The following is a 25,923-nucleotide window of genomic DNA, read 5'->3' on the forward strand; positions in this document are numbered from 1 at the left end:
TCGAGTCAACCAAGAAGAAATAAAAATCCTTTTAAATTTCAGCCATTTAATTGGTGCTGTCTTGTTTAAAAGAAGCGTGAACCACCAAGTTCGAGCATTTCCCTTGAAGTAAGAGGTAGCCCTCCGAATCTTGGAGTGCTCTGAGTAACGCCCTCCAGAGAAAGTTATGGGAAACTCTTGTATGAAATCCAAGCCGTCGAAGCATCTCTATAACCACAAAACGTGTCAAGTTTAATTGATTGTCTACCTTCCTTAAACTCTCGGACTTTCTTGCTTTTATCTTCCAAAAAATCATACTGGTTGGCTTTATAAAAATTCTTCTTCTTTGCGTAAGAGTTGCAGTCGTGAAAGTCCGAACTATTCGAAGACGAGTTCTCTGTGGAACTGTCAACAAATGGGCGAGATTTAGACTTCTTTGCCTTTTTCTTGCCCTTTCTGTAGCTTTGCTTTTTGCTTCGCTTTTTCCCTTTTTCTTGCCCTTTCTGAAGCTTTGCCTTTTGCTTCGCTTTTTCCCTTTTCTGTCTTCTTCGCTCGAGTCAGAAGAGCTAGAAGGACTGTCAAAAGAAGAAGAACTAGGTACTCCTTCAAATCAAACATGCTTCTTCTGCTTCCTTGTTGATGGAAATGTAGACTGACGACCTTAGAAGTCAGTTCCTTTCTTCTCCTTTTTGTCGTGCTTTTCTGCTTTGTTCTGCGCGTCAAAAAGCTGAGAAATTCCATCAACCACCTCTTCTAATTCTTGCTCTGTATACATCCTTGGAGTAGGAGGTTTCTTCAGTGCCGGTTTGAGGGGTGGTTCTGTGGTTTGACGCCACTGTGAATGCACCTCGTCAAAGGAGGTCTGGCTCATAAATATTGCAAATTTCGGGTCCTTCACAAAATTTAGCATCATCTTTGTTGCATCGTCGATCAATCATCGACGCTCCATCTCTTCAAGCTCCGCCTGAGTAGGACGAGGTGGGCCATACTCCTCGCGTGAATCCTCTTCGTCATCTCTTCCCGCATCTCCAGATGCAAAGGAAGTCGACTAATCTCTGTCTAAAGCCATCAGTGCCGCGTAAACAGGATCAGATTTCCCGGTAGGAGAGAAATCAGCCGTGCTCTGATACCACTGTAACAGACTTGGACACTCCAAGTCGAGATTCTACTGCGACACCACAAGAATTCACTTCAAAACAGTTCACAATTGATTTGACACTGGCCCGGCGGAGTTCCGTGCCTAGAGATATTGGCCCCAAAGACTGGCGCCCCTTTCGGTACTTTTTGTATTAATTTGCAACTCAAAGTACAAGGGAGTGGGACGCTCTCACTCTCAGACTCTGCATCCAGATGCTCTCAGAAGTGGAAAGCCTGCCCACTTATTTATTCATTACAAGGGATGCCCAAAAGCAGAGCCCCAAAAGCTTCAAAGTTAAAAGCGTTTTAAAAATAAAGCAGTGCTTCAAAAGCGCTCTCTCTCTCTCTCTCTCTCTCTCTCTCTCTCTCTCTCTCTCTCTCTCTCTCTCTCTCTCTCTCTCTCTCTCTCTCTCTCTCTCTCTCTCTCTCTCTCTCTCTCATGCTTCTCTCTTTCTCATTCTTTTGCGTAGCAATCGCGTAGCCTAAAACTGGCCCAAAAGCTGCCGTCCGTACGTGCTGCCACATGGCTGGCTGTCCGCAAAATGCATCGCGTTTTCCGCCGTGAATCCCGGAGAGCCGTATGACAGTGCCACGTCAGCATTTCAGCAAGGTTTTCCGCGGGACTGTCCATGCCTAGGGGTAGGGGTGTGTCTGTACAAAGGCAGCCATGTGTGTACAGGGCAGCCACATCACCAGTTTGTGACAATACTGGTCGGCTTCAAAAATCTTGTCTATAGTGCTAAGGAAGGGTGGAACCTTCGAAGCACCTTCAATTATCTCAAATGGCGCCTTCCCCATCGAAGAGTGAACCGGGTTGTTGTAGGCAAATTCCACCAAAGGCAAAAAAAAATCCCATTGAATCTTCTTATTAGAGATGTAAGACTTCAATAAATCAAGAACAACTGAATTTGCAATCTCAAATTGCCCATCTGTCTGCGGGTGGAATGATGACGAGAACTGCAACCGTGTGCCAACGTTCTCTCAAACAGCCCTCCAAAACAAACTCGTGAATCGGGGATCTCTGTCGGAGACTATTGTCTCACGCATACCATGTAATCGAAAAATCTGTGCAATGAACAGTCTCGCTAAATGATCCGGCTTGACTGGTTTCTTCACTGAAATGAATTGAGCTTGCTTGCTAAATCTGTCGATGACAATCCAAATGCCATCGTTCTTCGGGAGATCAAAGATGAAATCCATTGCAATACTTTCCCAGGGGTGGGTGGGAATGGATAAAGGTTGTAGTAATCCCTGTGCATTATTCCTGTCAAACTTGACTTTCTGGCATCCTTCTTCAGTCTCAGCCAAAAGAAATAACGCTCCACACCTTTCAAGGTGGTGTCGATGCCACGGTGACCCGTAAAAGGTGGACAATGGCACTCGGTCAAAACCTTTTCCCTCAACGGCTGTGTGATGCACAACATCATTTTCTTCATCAAGTAGCCATCCCGTATGGAATATCTCGCTACTACCTCCCCATTTTGTATTTGATTGAATACATCGGAAAAATTCGGATCGATGGCGTACTGATCGACCATATCCTCGAAGCTTCTATGATGAATTGTGGAAATAGCCAAGACTAGGGACTTCCGAGACAATGCATATGCCACCAAGTTTTTCTGTCCCTGAACATGGACAATCTGGAAGTGAAACTGTGACAAGATGTTAACCCACCGCATCTGCTTTTCCGAAACCTGCTTCTGTGACAAGAAGTAGCGTAAACTCTGATGATCGGTAAAGAACATGAAATCGGCTCCGAGTAGGTAATGTCACCACTGAGTAAGAGCATGGAACACTGCCAGTAGCTCTTTCTCATAAATCTATGTTGTCAATTCAGGTCTTGAAAATAATCTGCTTTCATAAGCAATCACATGGCCTTCTTGCATTAAGACCGCTCCCAAACTACGACCACAAGCATCACAATATACTTCGAATGGATTTTGCAAGTTTGGCAAAGCCAACACTGGTCCAGTAGTCAGTTTTTCTTTTAAGTATCTGAAAGGCAGTCACCTCTGTCGGTCTCCACGAGAAAGGGACTCCTTTCTTAGTCAATATGTGCAAAGGGGAAGCTACCTCTGCAAACTTCCGAATGAACCGCCGGTAGTAAGAACACAAGCTCAAGAAGCTTCTAACTTCATGAACACTCTTCAAATCTTGCCAATCGCGGATAGTTTCAATCTTGGTCGGGTCCATCTGTACTCTTGCTATTGAGACGATGTGTCCCAGAAAGTGTATTTCCGGCAAGAAAAATTCACTCTTTTTGGCATTGATAACTAATACGTGATCACGCAATGCCTAAAAGACCTGTGGCAAATGGTGTCGATGTTCTCGTTTATCCTTGGAGAAAACTATAATATCATCAAAGAAAGTGCGCACGAAAGATCAATGCTCTCGAAGAGTCCTATCCATCATTCAGTTGAAAGTGGCTGGAGCATTGGTAAGTCCAAAAGGCATCACCAAAAATTCATATAAACCGAAATTTTTGTCCGAAAGGCCGTCTTGTAGACATCTCCTAGAGTGATTTGGATCTGATGATATCCACTTTTCAAATCAATCTTGCTGAAACAAGAGGATGCCTAAAGTCGGTCAAGAATATCATGGATCCTTGGAATCGGAAATCTGTCTTGATAGTGATTTTATTGAGAGCTCTATAATCAATGCACATTCTCCAAGATCCGACTTTCTTTAATACCAACAAAACCGGAGAGCAGTAGGGTGAAGTACTCGGCTGGATAAGACCCTTTTCCAGGAGGTCTTTCACTTGGTTCATGATCTCTTCATTCTGGGCTCAGCTAACACGATAAGGTGGCCGGTTCGGTGGTGTGCTTCTAGGAATCAGATCAATAGTATGATCCTCAGGACGAGATGGGGGTAATTCGCCTGGTAGGCCTTCAGGGAAACAATCAACATGTGTGTGGAGAAAATCTTGGCGTTCTTTGTCAAGTTCAGACATGTTCGTTCTGTGTTCATCATTCAACTCTTTCAAATAGATCGAGTAAACAAACATACTGGATTTCATTAATTTTGAAATGGCCGAAGTCTATACAATAGGAACGGACATGCCCTTTGTTTTTACATCAACTACAATTTTTCTGCCCTTTTCATTTGTCAGAGTTGCTTTCTTGGCCCGATAGTCAACCACGGCGTTGTTCTTATGGTACCAACGGACTCATAGGAGGACGTCACACCCTCCCAAAGGCATGATGTAAAAGTCCCCGTGCCCTAAATACCCCTGACAATGCAAACGAAGTTTGCCAATGACAGGCGTAATGGCTACATCTTGTCCGGGTGCCGCTAGAACTGCCTCTGCTGGTGGCCCCATCCTGTGGGGCGTAATCTCGAGCCGCGCCGCCAATTCAAGTAAAATGAAGTTGGCCTTGGCTCCTCCATCAAAAAAGATAAGGGCTACTAATCTTTCACTTGGCCCCAAGCTCGGCAAAGTTCTGTACTTTCATCTATCTAGCTTGGGTCGGTTCCCATCTGGTACCAGTCCTGCTTTCATCTTACCTTTTCTGCCACGTTTCTCTACTGCTCTAGAACTCTCTGGCATGTCTTTAGTCTGTCCTTGTTGTGCCCTTTTTGGGGCACTTTGCGGAGATGTGCCCTTGTTCCCCGCAACCAAAACACTTCCCCTCTTTGAGATAGTTAGCCCTTTCTCTAAGAGTCAATCGGGGTCATGTATCCTTCTTTTCCTGGGAACTCTTTTTCTTTTTGAGTCAAGATTTCATCAGTGGGGTAAGTCAAATTCCCCAAATGTATCGAGAAACCCCATTTCGCATGACCCATTAATTCCTGAATAGAATCCGACTTTTGTTCAAGGCAGCAATCTCGGATCTCTGTAGGGAGTCCGCAGCAAAACCGCTGAATTTGTTCGTTAAAGGTTACCTTCTTAAATCAGGAGGTTGGTAGAAAAGAGTCCCAAAATCTCTTGCAATAAGCGTCCAAAGAATCTCTGTTGGTCATCCGAAGATGGTTCCAAGCGGTTCGTACTCCCGAGTCAGTCAAGAAGAAATAAAGAGTCGTTTGAATTTCAACCACTTGACTGGAGCTTCTTTCCTCAGAAGAAGAGTCAACCACCATGTTCGAGCATTTCCTTTTAGAAAAGATGCAGCCCTCCTGATCTTGGAGTGCTCTGAGTAATGCCGTCCAGAAAAGGCTATGTCAAACTGTTGGATGAAGGCCAAAGCCTCGCAACATCTCGAATCCAGAAAAGGATTCAAATTTTATCGACTATCCACCTTCTTTAAATTCCTTTGTCTTCTTGCTCGTCTTCGAGGAAGTCATACTGGTTGGCTATGTAGAAGTGCTTCTTCTTTGCATAAAAAATGTGGTCATCGAAGTCCGAACTGTTAGAGGATAACTCCTCCATAGAGATATCAAAAACATGCTCGGAATCATAGTTTCTTTGCCTTTTTCTTGCTCTTTCCGAGGTTTGCTTTTTGCTTTGCTTTTTGCCCTTTCTATCCTCCTCGCTCGAGTTGGCAGAGCTAGAAGAACTATCAGACAAGAGGAAGAAGAAGAATTGGGTAGTCCTTCAAAACGCACACGCTTCTTCTGCTTTCTTGCAAATGCAAAAGAAGATTTACGGCCCAAGTAACCAGGGTAGTCAGTCCCCTTCTTGCGCTTCTTCAATTGCTTTTTCGATTTATTCTTCGTGTCCAGAAGCTGACTGATCTGGTTATGAACCACCTCTTGAAGTTCTTGTTCTATAAGCATCCTCGAAGTAGGAGGTTTCTTGATTGCTGATTTAATTGGTGGTTCAGTGGCTTTCTGTTCACTGACTATACACTTTAGCCATGGACTACTGAGACAAAAATTTTGCAAATTGGGGGTCTTTAGCAAACTGAAGCATCTACTTTGTGCACTCATCAACCTATTGTCGACGTTGCCTCTCCAAAAGTTCATACTGTGTAGGCCGAGGTGGCCCATACTCATCTTCTGTTAAGTCATTTAAATCTTCAGCGTTGTCTCTTCCAGCCTCAGCAGTTGCAGAAGACATCGAATGATTCTTTTCATAATCCATAAGTGTCGTGAGAAAAGGGATAGGATTTCCCGGTAGAAGAGAAATCGGCCTTGCTTTGATACCATTGTAACAAACTTGGACACCCCAAGTCAAGATTCTACCACGACACAAAGATTCACTTCAAAACACTTCACATCAATACAATCGACACGCCCCGGTGTAGTTCTGTGCCGAGAGGTACTAGCGCCCCTTTCGGTATTTCTTTTATATTAATCTTTGAGCAAAGTACAATAGCCCGCGGGTGCTCGCTCTCAAACTCTGCGTCCAGATGCTCTGCAAAGTGAGCCCCTTCGGTTACTTATAAACGTTTTACGAGAGTTGCTCAAAGCAGAGCCCCAAAAGCATTAAACTTAAAAGCAATAGCTACAAAAACATCCCCTCTAAAATCTGCCAGCCAAAAGCAGCCAGTGATATTTGCGAAAATCCGTACGCACTGCCATGTCAGCAAGTCAACGTAAACTGCGGAGATCTGTACAGTCAGTGCTTTTTCCGCGTCCGTACAGTTGCCACGTCAGCCAGTCAATGTGGATTGCGGCGGTCCGTACTATCAACCACGTCAGCGTGTGTGTGTGTGTGTGTGTGTGTGTGTGTGTGTGGGCTCTGCCACATCATCAATTTGTGACACTTTATGACTAGGCAACTTGAAGATGATGCGTTCAAGACTCGGTTGGTTGCCGCTGTGAATGTGCTTTCTCGACTGGTGCAGAACCCAAGGTTTATGGAGTTTATGGTTGCCGCTGTGAATGTGCTTTCTCGATTGGTGCAGAACCCAAGGTTTATGGAGTTTTTGCAAGCACCACCAATGCCATAGTAGACAAGGCAACTCACGCAGCCAGTAGAGCCCGATGAGGCTCAAGCCCAGGTACTTCATGCGTCCCAGCAGGATAGGGAGCACTCGCACGTTGCGGAGTCGGGGGCTCCAAAACAGGTTCCTTCCGTCCATGAACAGGTGGGTAGGACGCCAATTCCACAGGTTTTGCCAGCTCAGCCCGCCAGCTTTCAGAGTCCACATGTTGCATTAAATGGACAGGGAACCAATTTCCAGGCAATGCATCAGGTTTTTCCACCACCCCCACGATACATCCTGGGTAATTCGAAGGTGGATTTATGTTCCAAACTATGGCTGCTTATGCGCCTGGAAACCAGCAGTATATGCCAAGAACAATGTTTGGGGGTATGCAAGGCATGATGCCAAACCCCCTGTATGGTAATATCGGCATGCAGCAAGGCTTTCAGAGCAATCAGGGCTAGTTTGGGGTGCCACTGGGCAATTTTGGTATGGCTGGTTTTTCTGGACAGCAGCCAGATATGGCACTTACGACGCAAAATGTCAATGGCCAAGGAATGCCGATGATCCCTACTACAGTGCCCATGTTGCAGGCAATTCCTTATGACAATTTGGGGGCACTGGAAAAGCCAAAAGCTGACAAAGAAGGTGGTGCAGTTGTAAAGTTCAGCACTTTCAGCAGCTTCGAGGATAAGGCAAAGGCTCTTACTTTCCTCCAGCAGTTTGATACAGCTTATGCAAGAGGGAATTTTACAGAGGCTTCTAAGGTCAGGAAAGCTGCTACTTTCTTGAAAGACAATGCGCTTACATGGTGGACGACATTGTTGATGCAAGGACAGGCGCCCGCCACATGGGTATACTTCAAGCAAATGTTTGCATCTGCATGGCTGTCAAATGAATTTGAAGCTGATGTCATGACGGATTGGCACCAACTCACCACGGCTAGTTGCAAGAGCCTACAGGAGTACAATCGGAGGTTTTGTAAAGTGTTGCTCTCAGTAACCTCCTATAGGTTTGTGCCACTGACAAAGCAGATTGAGAAGTATTGTTGTGGGCTGCCTAAAGGGCTTTGAGATTACCATACAAAGAACAGAGTGGCTACCCTCACTCAGCTTATGGAAGTTGCCAACACTAGTCTTGCCTTGTTGAAGGGAGAGGACAATGGGTTTCCGAGCAACGTGAAAGTGGGGTAGCAAAAGAAAAATTCAGCAAAGAAGCCCTTGTGAAAACGGCTTCTGAAGCGTCACAAGGGTCAGAACAGGTCAACAACGACAAGGACTCAATCGAGACTTTTGGAGCGCAAGCAAAGAAACAGAAAAAGAAGCCTTTTGTGCGTAAGTCGCTCAAGGAAAAGAAGGTCTTGATGGCTGAGAATAAATGCTTTATATGCGAGCAGCCTGGTCACTTTGCTACCGATTGTCCACAAAGGAAAAGACCAGCTGACTCTGATGATAAAGAGGACAAGAAAGGGAAGAAGCCCAAGCCCACGGCAAGTTTAGTGCCAGACATGGTGGGTGGCAAGCCAAACACGGATGCCAACGAGTTATACAGAGCATGGGATAAAGTCGGAGATCAAACGGCACATATTTTCTTTGATCCAAGTGCCAAAGAGAACTTTATCTCACCAGAGTTAGCTGTGAAGCTAGGCATCAAAGCTGAAGAGTTGGGCTACATGGCAGAGGCAGGGTTGGCATGTCCTGGCTACTCAGAGTGTGTTACTTCCATCATTGGAAAGCTGCGTTTGCATATTCAGTTGTATGTGGACACAGGAGAGTTCCATATCATGCCATTGGAAGGGTGTGATGCGCTACTGGGAATCCCGTGGATGTTCAGGATACATGGCATGCTAGATGTCTTCGCCAACACGATCACCCTTCAGCACAAGGGCAAATCTCATGTATTGGATGTAAAGCTCAAAGGGGAGTCTGTCCCTATTGTATCTGCTTCGGCTATCACTTTTGTAATGAAAGACTGTGCACGATGTCCAAAGCTTCTTGGCATTGTGATCATACTACAAAAGGTTTATCAAGAATTTTGTTGAGATAGCTTCACCTCTTCATGCTTTGCAAAAGAAAGAGGTCACTTTCAGATGGATCCATAGAGAGATTTCAGCTTTCAGTTTCTTAAAGGAAAAGTTGACTTCAGATCCCGTGATTGTTTTACCAGATCTCAGGAAGTCATTTGTGGTCCAGTGTGACGCGTGTGGCAATAGCATTGGAGCAGTGCTAATGCAAGATGGTCGGGTAGTAGCTTATGAGAGCAGAATCTTGCAAGGGCCAGAAAAGACTATGCAAATCTATGAGAAAGAGTTATTGGCCGTGATTCATGCGCTCTCTAGCCGGAAGCACTACCTATTAGGTGTTGATTTTGCTGCCCAGACAGACCATCACACCTTGCGATACTTCTTGACACAGTCAAAGTTATCCGAAAAGCATATGCAATGGGCAAACATTCTTTCTATGTTCCACTTCCAGTCTCCAGATTATGCATGTGGAAGGCAAGAAAAATGTTGTAGCTGACACGTTATCAAGGAAGCCACAAATTTAAGCTGTGTCAATTCCATACCATCATGAGCTTGATGACATGAAGGAACAATATGCTACTAATGAAGATTTTTCAAGGATCTTTGAAGTGTTGCAAGATGGACAACGCCATGAGCACTACCTCCTCAAAGACTGTTTTATGATGATGCATGGCAAACTTTGTGTCACTAGGCAATTGCAACATAAGGTCGTGGTAGAAAGTCATGTCCCACCGTATACAGGGCATCGTGGTATTGATGCGACAGTTAAAACGGTAGACATTCTTTTATTGGCCTACTTTGAGGAGAGATGTGGATGCCTTTGTGCGAGCATGCGTGATTTGCCAAAAGGTCAAGCTTTACATGCAAAAGGCACCAGGGTTCTTACAACCACTGCCGATTCAGGGTCAGCCATGGGAAAGCATTGCTATGGATTTTATCTTTGATCTTCCAAGAACGCCAACAAGAAATGATGGTATATGGATCATTATTTGCAGGTTCAGCAAGCAGCCTCATTTTATTTCTGTCCGGAAGAAGATAAAATATGACCAGATGGCATAGTTGTTCATGTACATTGTGTTTAAGTACCATGGCATGCCACAGTCGATTGTCAATGATCATGATCCTCGCATGACGAGTTTGTTTTGGAGAGGATTATTTGAGAACATGGGCACTACGCTCAAGTTCTCGTCTTCGTTTCATCCACAAACTAATGGACAGTCAGACGAGGCTAATTCTACTGTCCTGGATCTATTGAAGTGTTATGTGTCAGATAATAAGGGCAAGTGGGAACAGTAGTTGCCTATGCTTGAGTATGCGTACAACAATACGGTGCATTCGTCCACAGGCAAGGCACCTTTGGAGATTGTTGGAGGTGGCAAAACGGATCCTCCCATTTTGCATACAAAGGACAAGATCTTTGAGGCAGATCGATATGTTGACAACATGGATAAAAAGTATAAGAAGATTAAGCTTGCCTTGGAGAAGACTCGGGCAAAGCAAAAAAGGGCTGCTGATTGTCACCGTCGTGAATTACTGTTTTCACTTGGTGATTGGGTACTTTTACGGTTTGAAAAGGCAAGGTTAAAGAAGATGAAGGGCAAGGAAAGGTTGTTTCCGAAGCTCAACATGCGTTACTATGGGCCTTTTCAAGTGCTTGATAAGATCAACGATGTTGCTTATAGGCTGAAATTGCCTGACACTTGGAAGATTCATAATGCGTTTCATGTGAGTTCTATCACCCTTTAAGGGTGATGTGCCAGAAGATATGCCACAGGACGATCGGCCAGAAGTCGATGAACTTGATGAGGTCTTGGTACCTGAGCAGATTTTGGCACATAAAGAAAGAAAAGTTAAGGGACAGATTGCAAGAGGCTATTTGGTGAAGTTCAAGAACTATCCACCTATGGATGCAAAGTGGATGGAAGAGCATGAACTGTCACAGTCACTAAATGTATTGCAACTTTACCTTGAGGACTCTGGGTTACAGCCTTCGTATGCCCCAACCCAACGTGTTCAAAGGAGGGGTAATGATGGAGCTAGCACATCAAATGTACATACGGATTCAGAGCAATAGAAGTGTGCATCGTTCTTCAAGTGTTTAAGGTATTATGCTCACTTCTATCATAGATGGAAATGACAAAAGTACGAAGGTCTCATTAAGTCATTTGTATCTATGTGTTATGACCTTTCTTGTGGGTACATGCAATGATAAAAGCGTGCTAACACAAGATCATCAATAGCATGTATATATGGCATGCAATCGAGGACGTTTGCGATTTCAAGAGGGGGGTATGTCACGAGAACATGGCAACTGCAAATTACTGTCACAAGGACGTGGCAACTGCTAACCTTAGTTGTTAATTTCTTTCCAATGATTTTTATTTAATTTTTGGGACCCTCTTTTTGAAGCCACAAATGGCCGGACATTGTGTGGCCAGTGTGAAACGGCTGATGGCCGAGAGTTTCACCCGCACTTGGGAAGGGCAAGTCACCACAAGATGGTCGGGCCAGTTGGCACTGGAATCCAAGCAGTAAAAGGGTGTCTAGGCTCAGTTCAAAGTCATTTAGGCCCCCTCGCTACACTTATAAGTCGGTGGGTACTAGGAATTAACTCTAAAGAGGCAAACTCGACACATGGCAGCTCTGCAACAATTTGCCAAACCCATCAGCTGGAGGGGGGGGCCATTTTTGAGAGGGGTTCATTTTGTACTTCATTGTGACTTACAGTGTGTGGGTGAGTAGTGGGTGCAGGTGATCACAGCTTTAATGGAAAGCTTGCCTTCTCCCTTGTCTCATGCAACGCGATGACTTGCTCTCGCATCTCTCTCTCTCCCCTTTGGCACATATGGTAATGCCCCACTAGATGGGCTACTCAGTTGACCATGTACAGTTCTGAGGGTTTATGCGCGTTTGTCAAGGCAAGAGCCTTCTGAACATGAACCAATTAGCTAATTGCTGATCCCCACAGGTATGCACAGTTCCATCGCGAAGGATTGTAAAACGGAGAGTTTTCTCGTGTGAAAACTTGTCCGTTTCAAAGGGGAACTATTCCATTGTGTGCAGGAGCACCTGAGACACACGCAGGCGTGCTCGCTCCGCTCGAAAAGGTCCAAAACTGAGAATTACAGCCTGTTGTGCTTTTTTGCAGGTTTAGGGTTTCGCACCTAAACTCCAAGGAATTGCCAGGGGAGCCTCGGAAAGGCCTTGGGATGCGTGTACAAGACTGTAGGCACCTAATAGTGGCAAAACAGAAAATTACAACACGCTAAAATTGACCTGCAGCTCACCGTAAAGCTTCCAAAATGCGGGGAAAAGCGTCCTAGGCATGTACTTTTGACCTACAAGGATTTTGCGCCGTTATGCTGGCGAAATTGTGTCAAAAACCTGCGATTACAGCGATGGACAGGTCCGGACAGCTTGGTGGGAGTTAGGTGAAAGTGATCGGATTGTTGCTTTGCATTAAGAATAAAGAAATACCGAAAGGGGCGCCAGCGCCAGTCTTTGGGGCCAACAGGTGTCAGCGTCTGCTTGGTAGCTCTAACTTCCAAGCCGTGTGTGTTTGAAGTGTCAACTCCCGTTACAGGTTTTTATTTGCAAAGTTTCTCTGTGTCCTAAAGTCTAAAGTAAAGTTTCGAATGAAAGCCAAAGTCTACCGCCCTACGGGCCGGTTTCAAGTGTCGCCCCCATCCATCGACAATGAGGGAGACCCCATTGGTAGCTCAATTTTCTTTTGTCGTTTGTGCGGCTTGCTCTACACTCCGCTTCTCCCTATCAAGCAAAGTTGTGCGGAGTCAATGATGTCAACACATAAGAGGGCCCATACTCCCCTATTTTTCTAACCATAGCCTTGAAATATGGAGACCTATTACAATTTGCAGATAGAGAATCCAATTAGTATGCAATCAAAGAGGCTTTGCAAATAGCAATGCTGCATAGAACTATAAATTTTTCTCAGCAAGCCGCATGAAAGGCAATGTGATCATATAACTATTAATTTTTCTCACTGAGCCGCATGAAGGGCGATATGATCGTGGTAGAATAAGCGAGCCACCGACCTATCCACCTCTTCCTTCAATGTTGGATTCCAATTCTCTTTAAGGGTGGATTGGGGATGGGGACGATTGGCAACGGATACATCCAATACAGAAGGAACATGATGATGTGCTTGAGAGCTACTCCTAAAATTGGAGCCACCCTCCATCTCCATCGGCGGCGCCGGTTGCTCTCTTGGTCTCGTCATGGTAAAGGGAATAACGGCAACACCTCGGCCTCTCCTCACCGCCTTGGCGGCCTCAAACACCTTGAGCTTCTCAAGAAGCTCCGCTCTTTTTTGGGGGGTGATGTGCATGCAAAACCTCACCTCGTGGCCTTCTTCATGCAAAACATGAGGGCGCACTGTCGGCGTCGACGGTCCTCTTGTAGTTGCAAAGCTTGTGAGTCCAACCTCTTGCACCACCACCTTGGCCTCGACCATTGGAATTCACCTCGTCCCACCATCTCCATGTTTGCACGGCAGGGCGTCTTCGAGAGGTGCCGGATTGAGAGGACGCCATTGCTGCGGAATCGGGATGGAGAGTAGCTAGAGATAGAGAGAATAGAAGTAGATAGACAGAGCAGATAGAGAACAGATAGAGATCAAGGCTCAAGCCTCTCAGGCTTGGCCCTTGAGAGCTTGAACTTTGATTCTTGAAGCCTCGATGCTGAGAGAATAGAGAGTATATACTAAATAGAGAAAAGACTAAAGTAGATAGAGTCTAGAGAGATCCAGCCTTGGGAGCTTGATGCTAGAACCTTGACATAGTAGACTGTACTTGAAAATTGAGAGCTTGCGAGAGTAGAGGGAGGGAGCAAGTGACCCGTGAGGCTTGAGCAATGAGGTTTGAGCACTTTGCATAGGAGAGCTTGAGGATAAAGAGAAGAGGAGGCCTTCTTTTAAAGGCCTCCAAAGCACCTCCTAAAAGGGCCCCTTGGCCTTGTGTAAAAGGGCCCTAAAATCCTTCCAAAAATGTGGCCATCTATAGCCGTTGGGTTGTAGGTTTTTTTTTTTTTATTGGCTTGTTGGATCCCTAGCCAGAAGTGATTACAAGCTGAGTTTATAGCCATTGGGCTGAATTTTTATTTTTTTATGTCCGTTGGATCCCTCACCAAAAGTAATTACAAGTTGATGCTGCAAAGTATCGAAAACTGGTCGGTTCTCTTATTTGGTTTCTGAATACTAATTTGGAGCAAGCTCTTCGGACCTTGTGGTAATTGAAGTGATCACAGTCGTCAGGTATTTGATATGCCACTAGCGGTACAGACTTTTGAGTTAAACTCTTCGAGGATGGAGTGATTTAGATTGGGAGGAAATCTAGATGGACAACGTCCGACTACAAGTTACCCCTTTCCTTTTGGATCATATCATGCAACAATAAGAAGCGGCCCACAGTTATCTTATCTTCCGGAGTATCATGCTGCTTGCAATGCTACATATGAGCCTGCTTGATTACGAAGGTTGCTTTTGGAGATTGGTTTTCCGCAATAGACGACCACAACGTAACCGCAAAACGTTTCAGACCCAAAACCTTTCACCCGGAACGTGGGCGTTTCACCCTGAAACGTTTCACCCTAGGCTAAGACCTCACCAAAACATCTAACCAAAACGCCAAATTTGTGTATGTATTAGAGTTATGTATAGACAAAATAGGTGTTCACAATGCAATGTATATGTGCACACATTTTTGCCCAATGATCAATCTTCATAAAGATATATGATATAATCGTACAAGAATGTCAATTACAATTCAATACAGCTGTCTGAGTCTCGTCACATGTGACGAGAGAGAGAGAGAGAGAGAGAGAGAGAGAGATGAGAAATATAAGAAATACGCCCGTTTTGTTCACCAATTACCCTCTATATGACAAGTGTATACATGAATGCATGTGATGTGTGCATGAAAGAGAGCCAAGAAGGAAGAAAAGAACCAAGAATAGCAGCTAAGTAGAGACACATGCTATGTTAACCTTGAAATAGCATATACATAGTAAATAAATAATTTTTTAATGGTCAGGTCAAATTCTCTACGGAGAAATTTTTTTTTCAGACGCTCAACCGTTTCACCCGTTTCACGTTTCAAGCCTGCTGAAACGCGTTTCGCACTTACGCTACGGCCACTAGTTATTATGACAACCAGAGCTGTATAGCTATTGCAAGGAACCTGGTGTTTCATGCTCAGACCAAGCATATAACGATTCTAATTTCTGTCCATGCGCATTGCAATGGAGCCACGTGAACAAGCTACTGCTACAGTTTAGCGTCGGTCTTAGTTAGCTTAGGATCTAGCCTGGCAATTTGTGAGCCTCTAGAAGGATGTGCATGATCAGGCAGGTCATAACTTTGCATACCCTCACTTGCACAATACAGTCACTTAAGCATATAGGCATACAAACAATCAATTAAGTCATTTATTGAAAAGTGACTTTGACATGACATTTATTATAAGTAGGTAGGGCAAATGGCTATAGGACCAATAAAAGAGTCACTTGACCTTCAATTTAAAGACATTAGAAACCAATACCCGCAGCACACGCACACACCAATGTTTCCATAGCCAACACCTTCATCATCGTCAGTACCCTCAACACCAGCAGTTTAGCACCAGCGTTTTCAGCCTCAGCGTTAGATCAGTCCTAGCATTTTTTCATCAAATCAACCAACGTTTTTGCACCAATCCGCCATCATTTTTGCACAAGATCAGTCAGCGCTTTTGAATCAGAGCAGCCAAAGTTTTTGCATCAGATCAGCCCCAATGTTTTTGCATCAGCATCATTATCTAGAATTTTTGCAGATCATCACCATGGAGCACTCAATATTCAGCATTTAGCCATTGTATCAGAATTTGTGCAAGTAATTAAAGCAACTTGCTCTGGCAACAGAGCAAGGGGGCCCTTGAGGGTGGTTGGCACCCGACATGCGGTGTCGTCTGTCTTTTCTCTCTCTCTACCTCTCTTCATTGTGTTCAGTTTAGTTCTCTCAAGTAAAGGAAAGTAACCTTGTGTTTGTGCAAAGTACTAGATTTGAGCTCAATCCTTAAAACTTTCCATTGCACCTGACATTGGTATCAGAGCTCTGGACGTGCTTCGGCTTCACGAACTTGAGGAGGAAAGAACCCAAAACCCAAGAAGCACTAAGAACCCAAAGAACCTCTCAGTTTTTTTTTCTCAAAGAAGCTTCACGTCCCTGCCCCAGACTCACTAGCCACTCCACCTCTAGTCCAATGTGCATCAGGCTGTCTTTGAACGAAGATCAGTATTAGATACACGAAGATCTAGATCTTCAGTACCAAGATCTACTTGCCTTATATGCCGACAAGGTGGAAAGATACGTAGTGTACGGCATGGTTTAGGTATGTATGGAACATACTTCTGTATTATACCACTTTTAGGTACGTACCATTTGTAAAAAAACCATATTATATTGAAATTCAGTTCACAGACCTTAGACTCATTAACAAATTAACATTACAATGCTAAAAATGAACATATTGGACATAAAACTCAAATGACTCAAGTCTCAATGATAAATCATAAAACCAAGTACAACTACAAGCATAATGTCTATGGCATCAGCCATAAGCTGGCACGCACATGAGGAATGCGAGGCGGAAAAATGCTCTAAGAGGACGGGGGGTTGTGAAGAGTACGCGCAACGTAGGAAGAAAGAGTGGAAGGAGCATACGGGAGAGTGGAGCTTACCTTTCTACGCGGGAAAGTCTTATAGGTAGAAGCCTCTGTGGACTGTCTGTGAAGGTCTCTGCACAAATTTGCTCTCTGGAAATCGTAACAGGTGCCTTGGAGTTTGCCCCAAAGTTTTAAGCCTTAGCACACACTTCAATAAAGCCTAGTACCATACGGTTGTACCGTACTGAACGGTTCCGTACGTACATACGGATGCAACCTTGTATGCGGATATGGAAGGAGTTCCTGCAAGGATCCCTAAGCTCTTCTGTATTCGCATTCGCATGTAGCGTGCATCCACTTCCATCAACAAAGAGCCATTGGATATTCCTCCAAGCACCCTTACCTCCCATCTTCACCCGCAATGTTTTCAGGACAGGACTATTCGGGTGGTAGTACTTGCTCGCAAGGCAGAGTCAACATCAAGGCTCATATTCTACGACAATAGTAAGGCTACCTAGTAGCTTAGTTGGTCGGTGTTTACATCATAGCAGTACCTACATCCACACTTTCCATCTGTTTATTCCACAAGCATCAAAAGCATTCAACATTAGAAGTACCGAAAGCACCCATAGGAAGAAGTTCAGCAGTTGCCTCTCACCTTTAATAAGGGGGATGTCACATGCGCATTGTATTGAAGCCACGTGAACAAGCTATTGCTACAGTTTAGCGTTGGTCTTAGTTAGCTTAGAATCTAGCCTGGCACTTTGTGAGCCTCTAGAAGGACCTACATGATCAGGCAGGTCACAGTTGCATACCCTCACTTGCACAGTGCGGTCACTTAAGCATATAGGCATACGAACAATCCCTTAAGTCGTATATCAATAAGTGACTTTGACATGACATTTGTTAAAAGTATATAGGGAAAATGGCTAAAAGACCTATAAAAGAGTCACTTGGCCTTCAATTTAAAGACATTAGAATCCAGTACCCGCAATACAAGCACACACCAATGTTTCCATCACCAGCACCTTCATCATCATCGGTACCCTCAGCACCAGCAGTTTAGCACTAGCGTTTTCAGCCTCAGTGTCAGATCAGCCCTAACATTTTTACATCAGATCAGCCAACGGTTTTGCATCAGATCTGACAACGTTTTTGCACCAGATCAGCCAACGTTTTACATCAGATCAGCCAGTGTTTTTGCACAAGATCAGCCCTAGCGTATTTGCATCAGCATCATTATCTAGCATTTTTGCGGATCATCAACATGGGGTACTCAGTATTAAACATTTAGTCATTGTATCAACATTTTTGCAAGTAATTAAAGCAAGTACTTGCTCTAGCAACAGAGGAAGACGGCCCTTGAGGGTGGTTGGGACCGATGTGCGGTGTCGTCTCTTTCTCTCTCTCTCTCTACCTCTCTTTTCATTGTGTTCAGTTTAGTTCTGTCAAGTAAAGTAAAGTAGCCTTGTGTTTGCCAAAGGACTAGCTTTGAGCTAAATCCTTAAATCCTTCCGCTTCAAATGACATATTCAGTATCGCTTTGATAGCCACTTTTCAGGTCGATTCTACTGAAACAAGTAGAACCCTGTAACCTGTCCAATATAGCATTGATCCTGGGTATCGGGAATCTATTCTTGATGGTGATTTTATTGAGAGCCCTGTAGTCAATGCACATTCTCCAAGATCCATCTTTCTTTAAAACTAAAAGCACAGGCCATGGATCGCAAAAATCCGTACGGGAGCCACATCAGCAACCCAAATCGCGGAGGTCCGTACAGCTGCCACATCATAAGCCTTTTACGCCTGTCTTTATAGCCTTTGTCCCTTTGGGCCACTTCAAACAGGACCCCATAAGTTGGTATAACTTATAAAATTCGGTGTCCTTCCATATTTGGCCTCTCGGATTGGTTCCACAAGTTGTCACAACTTCTATTGCATCTTTCAGTGGGGCTCTGACCTCTTTCTCTCCGGAGTTTGTCCTTCAGGTCATGCCACGTCATCTCTCTCTCATTCTCCACGTTGCTCTACACTTCCACATCGTCGACTTTGGCATAATCGACAACCTCTCACCATTTGGAGCGTATCTCATCAAGTGGATAATTCTTCATATGATTCACATATTTCGGATTTTTGGAGTACTTAAGCAATCTTTTCATACACGTGTCAACCTGCATTTAACCTTTGTACTCCGCTCTGTCGAGTTTCCCTACCGGAATTTTACCAAAATCTCCATTAGTTTCTTATGTTCCCACGCTGGGTTTCAGCTTTTCTTCATCTCCCCACAAACCGAAGGTCGGAGGGGTGTCGTCTCTATCAGATTCTCCTCGAGAACCCATGTGTGTTGCAGAAAGGATCCGATCCTACGAAGAAGAATCGTTTTGAGCTCCAATACTACTATGACAGGCTTGGACACTCCAAGCGAGAAACCAATAGCAACACACGAACAAAAACTGCAAAATCACTAATCTTGAAGAGAGAGAGAGAGAGAAAGAGTCGTCATGGAACGGCGGAGTTCCATCCCCATATGCACTCGCCCCAAACACTTGCGCCCCTTTCGGTATTTCTTTATTATTGCTTCGCAAAGGTACAACTCCCAAGGCTCCTCTTCTTCGAGACTCTTATGTCCAGATGCTCTCTAAAGTGAGGCCCTCTGGGCGCTTATAAACTTACAAGGGAGGCCAAAAAGCTTCAGTTCTAAAAGCACACGGCAGCCAAAAGCATCTACTCTCAAAAACCCACGCCAAGTCTGCCAAAAGCTGCCAGCACAAAACACGGAAATCCATATAACCTGCCATGTCATCATGTTACGCAATTTACGAAAATTGCAGCCAGAGTTCAAGCTTTTGATGTTTTGGGTTTAGGTCCCTCGGCCACTACTCATAAGTTCTTTCAAGTTGGTAGGGTTAAGTTTATTAAAACTCTAAACCCACCTTCCCCCCCGCCCTCTCTTCTGATTAAGCCCCTTGCCACACTCTCTAGGTTCAGTTCTTCTTGTTCTCACGGCCGGTTCTTTCCAGTAGGGCACGCCACGTCATCTCTTTGTGACAGTGAGATATAGCCTCTACACAATCTGGTTCATCCACCTGTGACATAAGAGCATAATTCAGATGCTCTGCACTACAAGTCAACCAACAACTAGAAACCTGCTCCTGAATGGTAGAATCCAAGCGACCAAAATCTCAAAGTAGAGTGCGAGCTATTCAGGAGGAACCTTGAGCTTCACGTGTGGTAGAGGATACTAGAGTAGAAGTACCTTCAATATCAATTGGACACAAAGGGTATGGGATAGCCGATGTAGAGGGAGAGCATGTAGATGATGGAGAGGGTGAAGAGGAACCACCAAAAGGGGTACGAGTGGTCATGAATGTGACAGGGGATGGAGGTGCTAGAAGATGTTGAACAATGTCAATAATTGGACATGGCCAACACCAACATGAGATACACAAGCTCAAATAGAATCAAGACCAACTCTAGTCTCGTCAAACCGTGCATCACGGATGAACAGTACCCTCCAATGAAGGATCCCAAAACCGAAATCCTTTGGAGCAAGCGGCACAACCACAAATATCTATATATATACCTAGATGAATCCTAGATAGGCTGAGATTCACTTCAAAGGAAAGTGCAAGAGATAGGCTCATGGTACTCATCCACAAAACAATATAAGCTTCAACTCCATCACGCATAGTATTGACTAAATACTACGACATCCCCACTAACGTCATCAATGCCCAATAATGGGTGTAGAACTAGGTACCAATATATCCTCCCACACCACCACACCACACATACACATACACAAGCATATACATCAATACAAAGATCTACGTAATTAGTTTCTAGAGATGCAAGGCAAACTCAACCATGCCTGACCAATGACTCGAAAGAACACCAGGTCGTCAACATCTCTCTGTTGACAATGATAAACCTGGTAGCTCCCCCTCATGTCCTCACGCTGGACAATCCCAACAAATTCTGCCTAGGGTTTGTCTTTACAGGAGGCCCCTGCTACAGGAAGAGCTGATCCAACCGAAATTAAACCTTGGCCTGACTTGGGCCAGAGGCTATGAGAGAATATGTACAAAGACTTCACGCTCAAGGTGGCCAACATACGTCATATAGTATGAACCATGGTGGCACAGAATAATGCCACGTAATCCTGCCTTGTGCCATAGTGAAGTACATAGATCACCGCCTCAGAAAAGCTCAACAACTCTCCTCTGCTGCCCTAGAAGAGCCGGCTGAAAGTATCCCGCTGGCTGGGTAAGGTTCGTACTATCTCTGCCCATCTACTGCTGAGAGTGTCCGATAAAGTGGAAGGCCCTTTACTGAGAACATGCATGCATCTGGTCTTCCATATCATCCATAAAGCAATAGCAGCCACAGTATCTCTCTCTCTCTCTCTCTCTCTCTCTCTCTCTCTCTCTCTCTCTCTCTCTCTCTCTCTCTCTCTCTCTCTCTCTCTCTCTCTCTCTCTCTCAGACACACACACACACAACCTCAAGCAAGCCTTCATGTTCAAAATTTTCATAGCCTCTCAACACACAAGATAAGAGGACGATAGGAAAATTCAAATAAAAATTCGGCACCTCAATTTGAGAAGCTAGACCACGGGTTCCATGAAGTGCATTCACAGCCTCAAAAGCATCACCCTCACTGTGCTTCTGCTCATTGGCTACTCCAACAGATTGTCTACCTCCTCCAGTATCGGAGAAGCACGCACCCATCCTCTACAAGACACCTAATGCTCAAGATTGTTTTGCAGGTGCATAAGATAAAAAAATCTCAACTTTTCAACTAGCACACGGCTCTCTTTAGGTCGTTCGCAGTCTTTGAGGCTTTAGTGTGAATCAATGGAAAAGATCGTTGAAATGCGACACCTCACAATGCTTAAGCGTTCTATATCCAAAAGTATGCAGAAGCACTACCAGGCGTTACAATATAGTCCTGCAAAAAAAAAAAAACATCATCCAAATGAGAATCACAGAGAAACCACTTGGGAACAGCAATGTTGATCTATGAATCAAACCCAAAACCAGATCATGCATATGGAGAACACTGATCACATTGAGTATAGCCCTGCATGCACCCGCATTTAATGTGTTAGCCCATGCCCAAAGACCAGTTCATACGGGTAAATAGTCGTTTCTTTATCTCACGATGTATTTGCCAAGGTATCAACTCGTACACATACGTTGCTATATAACAGTTTTCTGTGTCTGCCTTCAAACAATGCACAGAAAAAATCCCGAAATAAGGATGGCAAAGAAAGTATGATCCAATGTCGTCCGAGAGCCGAAATGATTTTGTTAGGCGGCAGAGAGAGAGAGAGAGAGAGAGAGAGAGAGAGAGAACCTTCAACAGCCAGATTTTAAAGTAAGGTGAGGTCAAGAATGTGTGCGATGTGTGTAAGTGTATGACGCGCACAGAGAGACAGAGAGAGAGAGAGAGAGAGAGAGAGAGAGAGAGGGAGGGGACGGGAAGGAACCATACACGACTTCTAGCACGTTTATTCTGGTCAAGCTCGTGCGAGTGAGCTGCTGCAGGCCGATGCCGAAGGTCTTGTCAAGAAGAACGAGACAATGAAGAAGGATCGAGCGAGGTGGCTGAAAAATGAAGGAAAGAAGGCTGCTAAAAGCTAAAGCGCCCTACCCTGCAAAAGCCTGGCTAACTACATTTCTAGCTGGACTCTTGAGGGAGAAAATGTCTACGTTGGACGACTAGTCCTCAAAACGGTTTTTGACTTCACAATTAGAAATGTGGCTAGGATGTCTCGTCGGGCCCGCGATGTTTCACGTGAGTGCCTAGTCCTAGACCTAGTCAATCGGAGAGAAACTTGTTGTGCACCGGCACGCTCAATCAACATACGCACAGCACGCACAATTTAGCCATTTTGCTCGCCAAAAAGAAGGCCAAATGGCAAAGACAACACAATTGGTTCGGAGTAAGGTGTATTTGTTGGAACATTTTCATCTTTTGGTGTGCAACCTTGTGCATCAAGAAAATCTACTGTCATTTTGGTAATGAGTGGATACGCCACCTAAGTGGTAGGCCAAAACTTTAACCATTTCAAAATTCTCTGAAGCATAATTCATTGTACATAGCATCTTTTCCTTTTTCCTCGGCCATAGGCACAAATCATTTTGAGCCCCCAATGGCACTATAGTGCTCCATTTTCCTTCGTCTCTATGCTATACTCTATAGAAGGCCAACATGGCATAGTGAACAACAACCAACACCTCAAGCCAAAGTTATGCTTAATCATTCCTCCCTTACCCAAAATCTTTCCAAAGCAAAACCTTCATTTATGATAAGGGGATTGTTTACGACATACACATGTTGCTTAATGCAATTCTTTGATAAATAGCCTTCATCGGCAATCCAAAGAGCAAGTTTGCCTTTTTCTTTTTTGGGATGGAAAACCCATAAAAATGGAACACTGAGAATCAAAAAGAAAGGTTATGCATGCCAAAATGGAAACAAAGAAATAGTGTTCCTAATATCAAAGCACTTTTTTCTCCTCCTAAAACAAAAGCGATGGAAGATATGTAATACAAAGCCAAAAAAAAAATGCAACGTTCACAGCAAAATCCTTTTAGATGGTTTGGCCTTCAACACTCTCCAAATAGTTACATTCTCAAATCCTAATACAAATGGACAGTTTCTTCTTCCTTTCTAGCCAAATGTGTGGTTATTTTGCATTTAATATCAAAGCACATAGTAAAATTTGCCTCAAAGAAAGTCTAAATGAAGTAAAGATAGTGATGTAAGGCATATAAATCATATAGCTTGCAGTCATCCATGTCAACACTATGATTGTTTCCATCATGAGCAAGACGTATTTATTGCCTATGGGTAGTTTTTTAAATAGTTATTGTGCCATATGGACTCCGCCAATGATGAGTATTCATGCAAAGAATATGTATTTTCTACAAATGGCCATACTTGCAAGTGGTTCATCCAATTAATATAAGCTCGAGCGTACCAATCAGCATGAGCTACATCCATTTTATATAAGCTCGTGGTCACCAAGTCTCATTTTGCTTGGCGTCGCTTGTAGGACTACAAAGAACGTTGTGTGGTGATAGCATTACATTAGGAGCGATTGATCTTATTCAACTACACCTTTATCGATAGACCCTTTCTTTACTATGCTCTAATTGGAGAAAAAGGTAAGCACAAAACTTTCTAAAAATATTTTGTGGTTTTCTTTCTTATAATGCACACATCTAGCTATCCATCACCATTAGGATTGTATATTATCGAGATACATTAAGGAAACTCTTGTTCTCATAAATTCATTGATTTATGCATGTCCTTTTATTTATCTCTATTTCCTTGTACACCACAACATTCTCTCTCTCTCTCTCTCTCTCTCTCTCTCTCTCTCTCTCTCTCTCTCTCTCTCTCTCTCTCTCTCTCTCACACACACACACACACACACATCCATACGAAAGTAGTAGAACAAAGCTCTCCCTACAATGACTCTTTCTATTGTTGGGTTTGTGTGTGTGTGTGTGTGTGTGTGTGTGTGTGTGTGTCTGTGTGTGTGTGTGTGTGTGTGTGTGTGGTTGTTGTATTAAGAGACTACTTATACAGAAAAGAAAATTTTGTCCAAAAGACAACTTGCTTTAGACATTAGAAAGGTGGTTTGCACAAAAAATAATTCTGCATTTGCCTCATTTTTGTACAATTTGATCATAATGAAATAACATTCCATTTATCCTATACATAAAAACTAAACCATTTTACGAGGATGAAATACGCCTTCATCTCCGAAGTTGAACCGCAGCAAAGCTAAACCTTTTAAAGCAAAAATAGAATTCTCAGATGCATTCATATAAACAAGACAATAGATTTTGTTAAGCTTGGCTAACCTATCCGTTATTATCCATGTCTTACTTAAAAATTAATAAACTAGCTATTGTCCTAAATAAGTAGAAGTAGTTCAAGTATGAATGTATCAATGTGGGAGAATAAACAAGAACAAGAGTTAGAATAAAGACACGTGCTTATGGATCTATCTCAGCACAGGACCAAAGTCAATGGGTCCAAATGACAGATGGTCTGTCAAAGATAATTGCTCCCTAATGGAGCTTGAAAGACCTTAGTGTTAGCTTCATTTAAAACCTCCAAAGGTTAGTGTTAAAAGTCCTTAGACCTAGGACCTTAGGCAAGCTAGGGTTGAGCTTGAGGTGGGAACCTGTCCCAAGCTTGAGGTGCTTGTCGTGCTTGCTGACTAAGGTGCTTGTCATGCTTGATGATTAAGGTGCTTGATGTGCTTGCCATGTTTTATGACTAAGGTGCTTGAGGGGCTTCATGACTAAGGTGCTCAAGGGGTAAGGTGTTCCAAAGTCAACATGATCCCTACAAGAAGGGGAGCGAGACCTAAAGCTAGGGGCATGAGAGAGCACACACACTCATTCAAGGCAAGTCCAAGACCTAAGAGGAAACAAGGACACATGTCAAGCACCTGCACATACTGCTCTCATGTAGTGCCTAAAGCCTATTGGTTGACCTCTAAAAGGGTCCAATGAGAATTTAGTTTATTTAAGTAATAGTTTAAGCATTTTTCAAGCCCTCCATCTTCTTCTCCAAGCAAGTTCTCTAATTCTCTCTCTTGCAAAGTATTGTTCATGCCAAGTTAATTAAGTATAATGGTTATGTTGCTACCTCTAATCAAGTTCACCCTCTATTTTCTCAAAATTATTCTCGTAAAAATGCTCACTACAATTTTCTTAATTCCGTTATTCTCAATGTTCATAGTACATTTCCATTACAATACTAGTCTGCAAAGTGAGATAATTTACCCTCTACTAACAATACTTCACTTTGGGAAATTCTATCCTTTAAAGCTTGGAAATTCTCCCTGTCTTGTTCTCACATATAGGCAATGATATTATTTGTTGAAAGATGCCTACCCTTTTGTTTGGTTTCTCACCTATAGGGAGTGATAATATTTGTTGAAAGATGCTTGGACTTTTTTGGGTTCCTAAGACTTAATGGAAGGCTTCTTACCATGGGTGGATACATGACATTATCCTCACTCTTTCTTGCTCCTGGCATATGTTGCCTCTCGCTATGATTTATCATTATCAATGCTCGATAATATTGCTTGCAATCAGGTTCTCATTCACTAATGAGTCCATTCAGAGGCAAAACTAGCACTATTTACAAATCTTCTCTATTGATGAGTTGGATGCTAGTCTACAGAAAGAATATTTCCTCTTCTACTAATAATGCTTTGCTTGGAAAGATTTGTTCTCATGAACTGGAAAAGGTCTCTTGCATTGATTCCTACCTAGGACAATG

At 43.7% G+C, this 25,923-nt stretch overlaps 1 protein-coding gene across 4 annotated transcripts in view; it reads right to left on the minus strand.

Annotated features, from left to right (window-relative positions):
- The window catches only part of LOC147458904 (protein BONZAI 1-like), a 125,071-nt gene extending 102,788 nt beyond the window's left edge, over window positions 1-22,283 (minus strand). The window contains exons 1-3 of one of the 4 annotated variants that reach the window (XM_086510321.1): window positions 22,105-22,283; window positions 21,492-21,558; window positions 21,201-21,341 (exon numbers count right to left, since the gene is read on the minus strand). In XM_086510321.1, the coding sequence (XP_086366447.1) occupies window positions 21,201-21,338 (138 nt within the window). In that variant the 5' untranslated portion in view covers window positions 21,339-21,341; window positions 21,492-21,558; window positions 22,105-22,283. Of the gene's footprint in view, window positions 1-21,200; window positions 21,559-21,743; window positions 21,875-21,966; window positions 22,059-22,104 lie in introns of those variants that run through there. The other 3 variants (XM_086510322.1, XM_086510319.1, XM_086510320.1) reach the window with 3 other exon arrangements.
- Window positions 22,284-25,923: the final 3,640 nt, after the last annotated feature.

The sequence above is a fragment of the Adiantum capillus-veneris genome, chromosome 4, assembly GCF_014529385.1.
Source record: "Adiantum capillus-veneris isolate H3 chromosome 4, ASM1452938v2, whole genome shotgun sequence".
NCBI classification, from domain to species: domain Eukaryota; kingdom Viridiplantae; phylum Streptophyta; class Polypodiopsida; order Polypodiales; family Pteridaceae; genus Adiantum; species Adiantum capillus-veneris.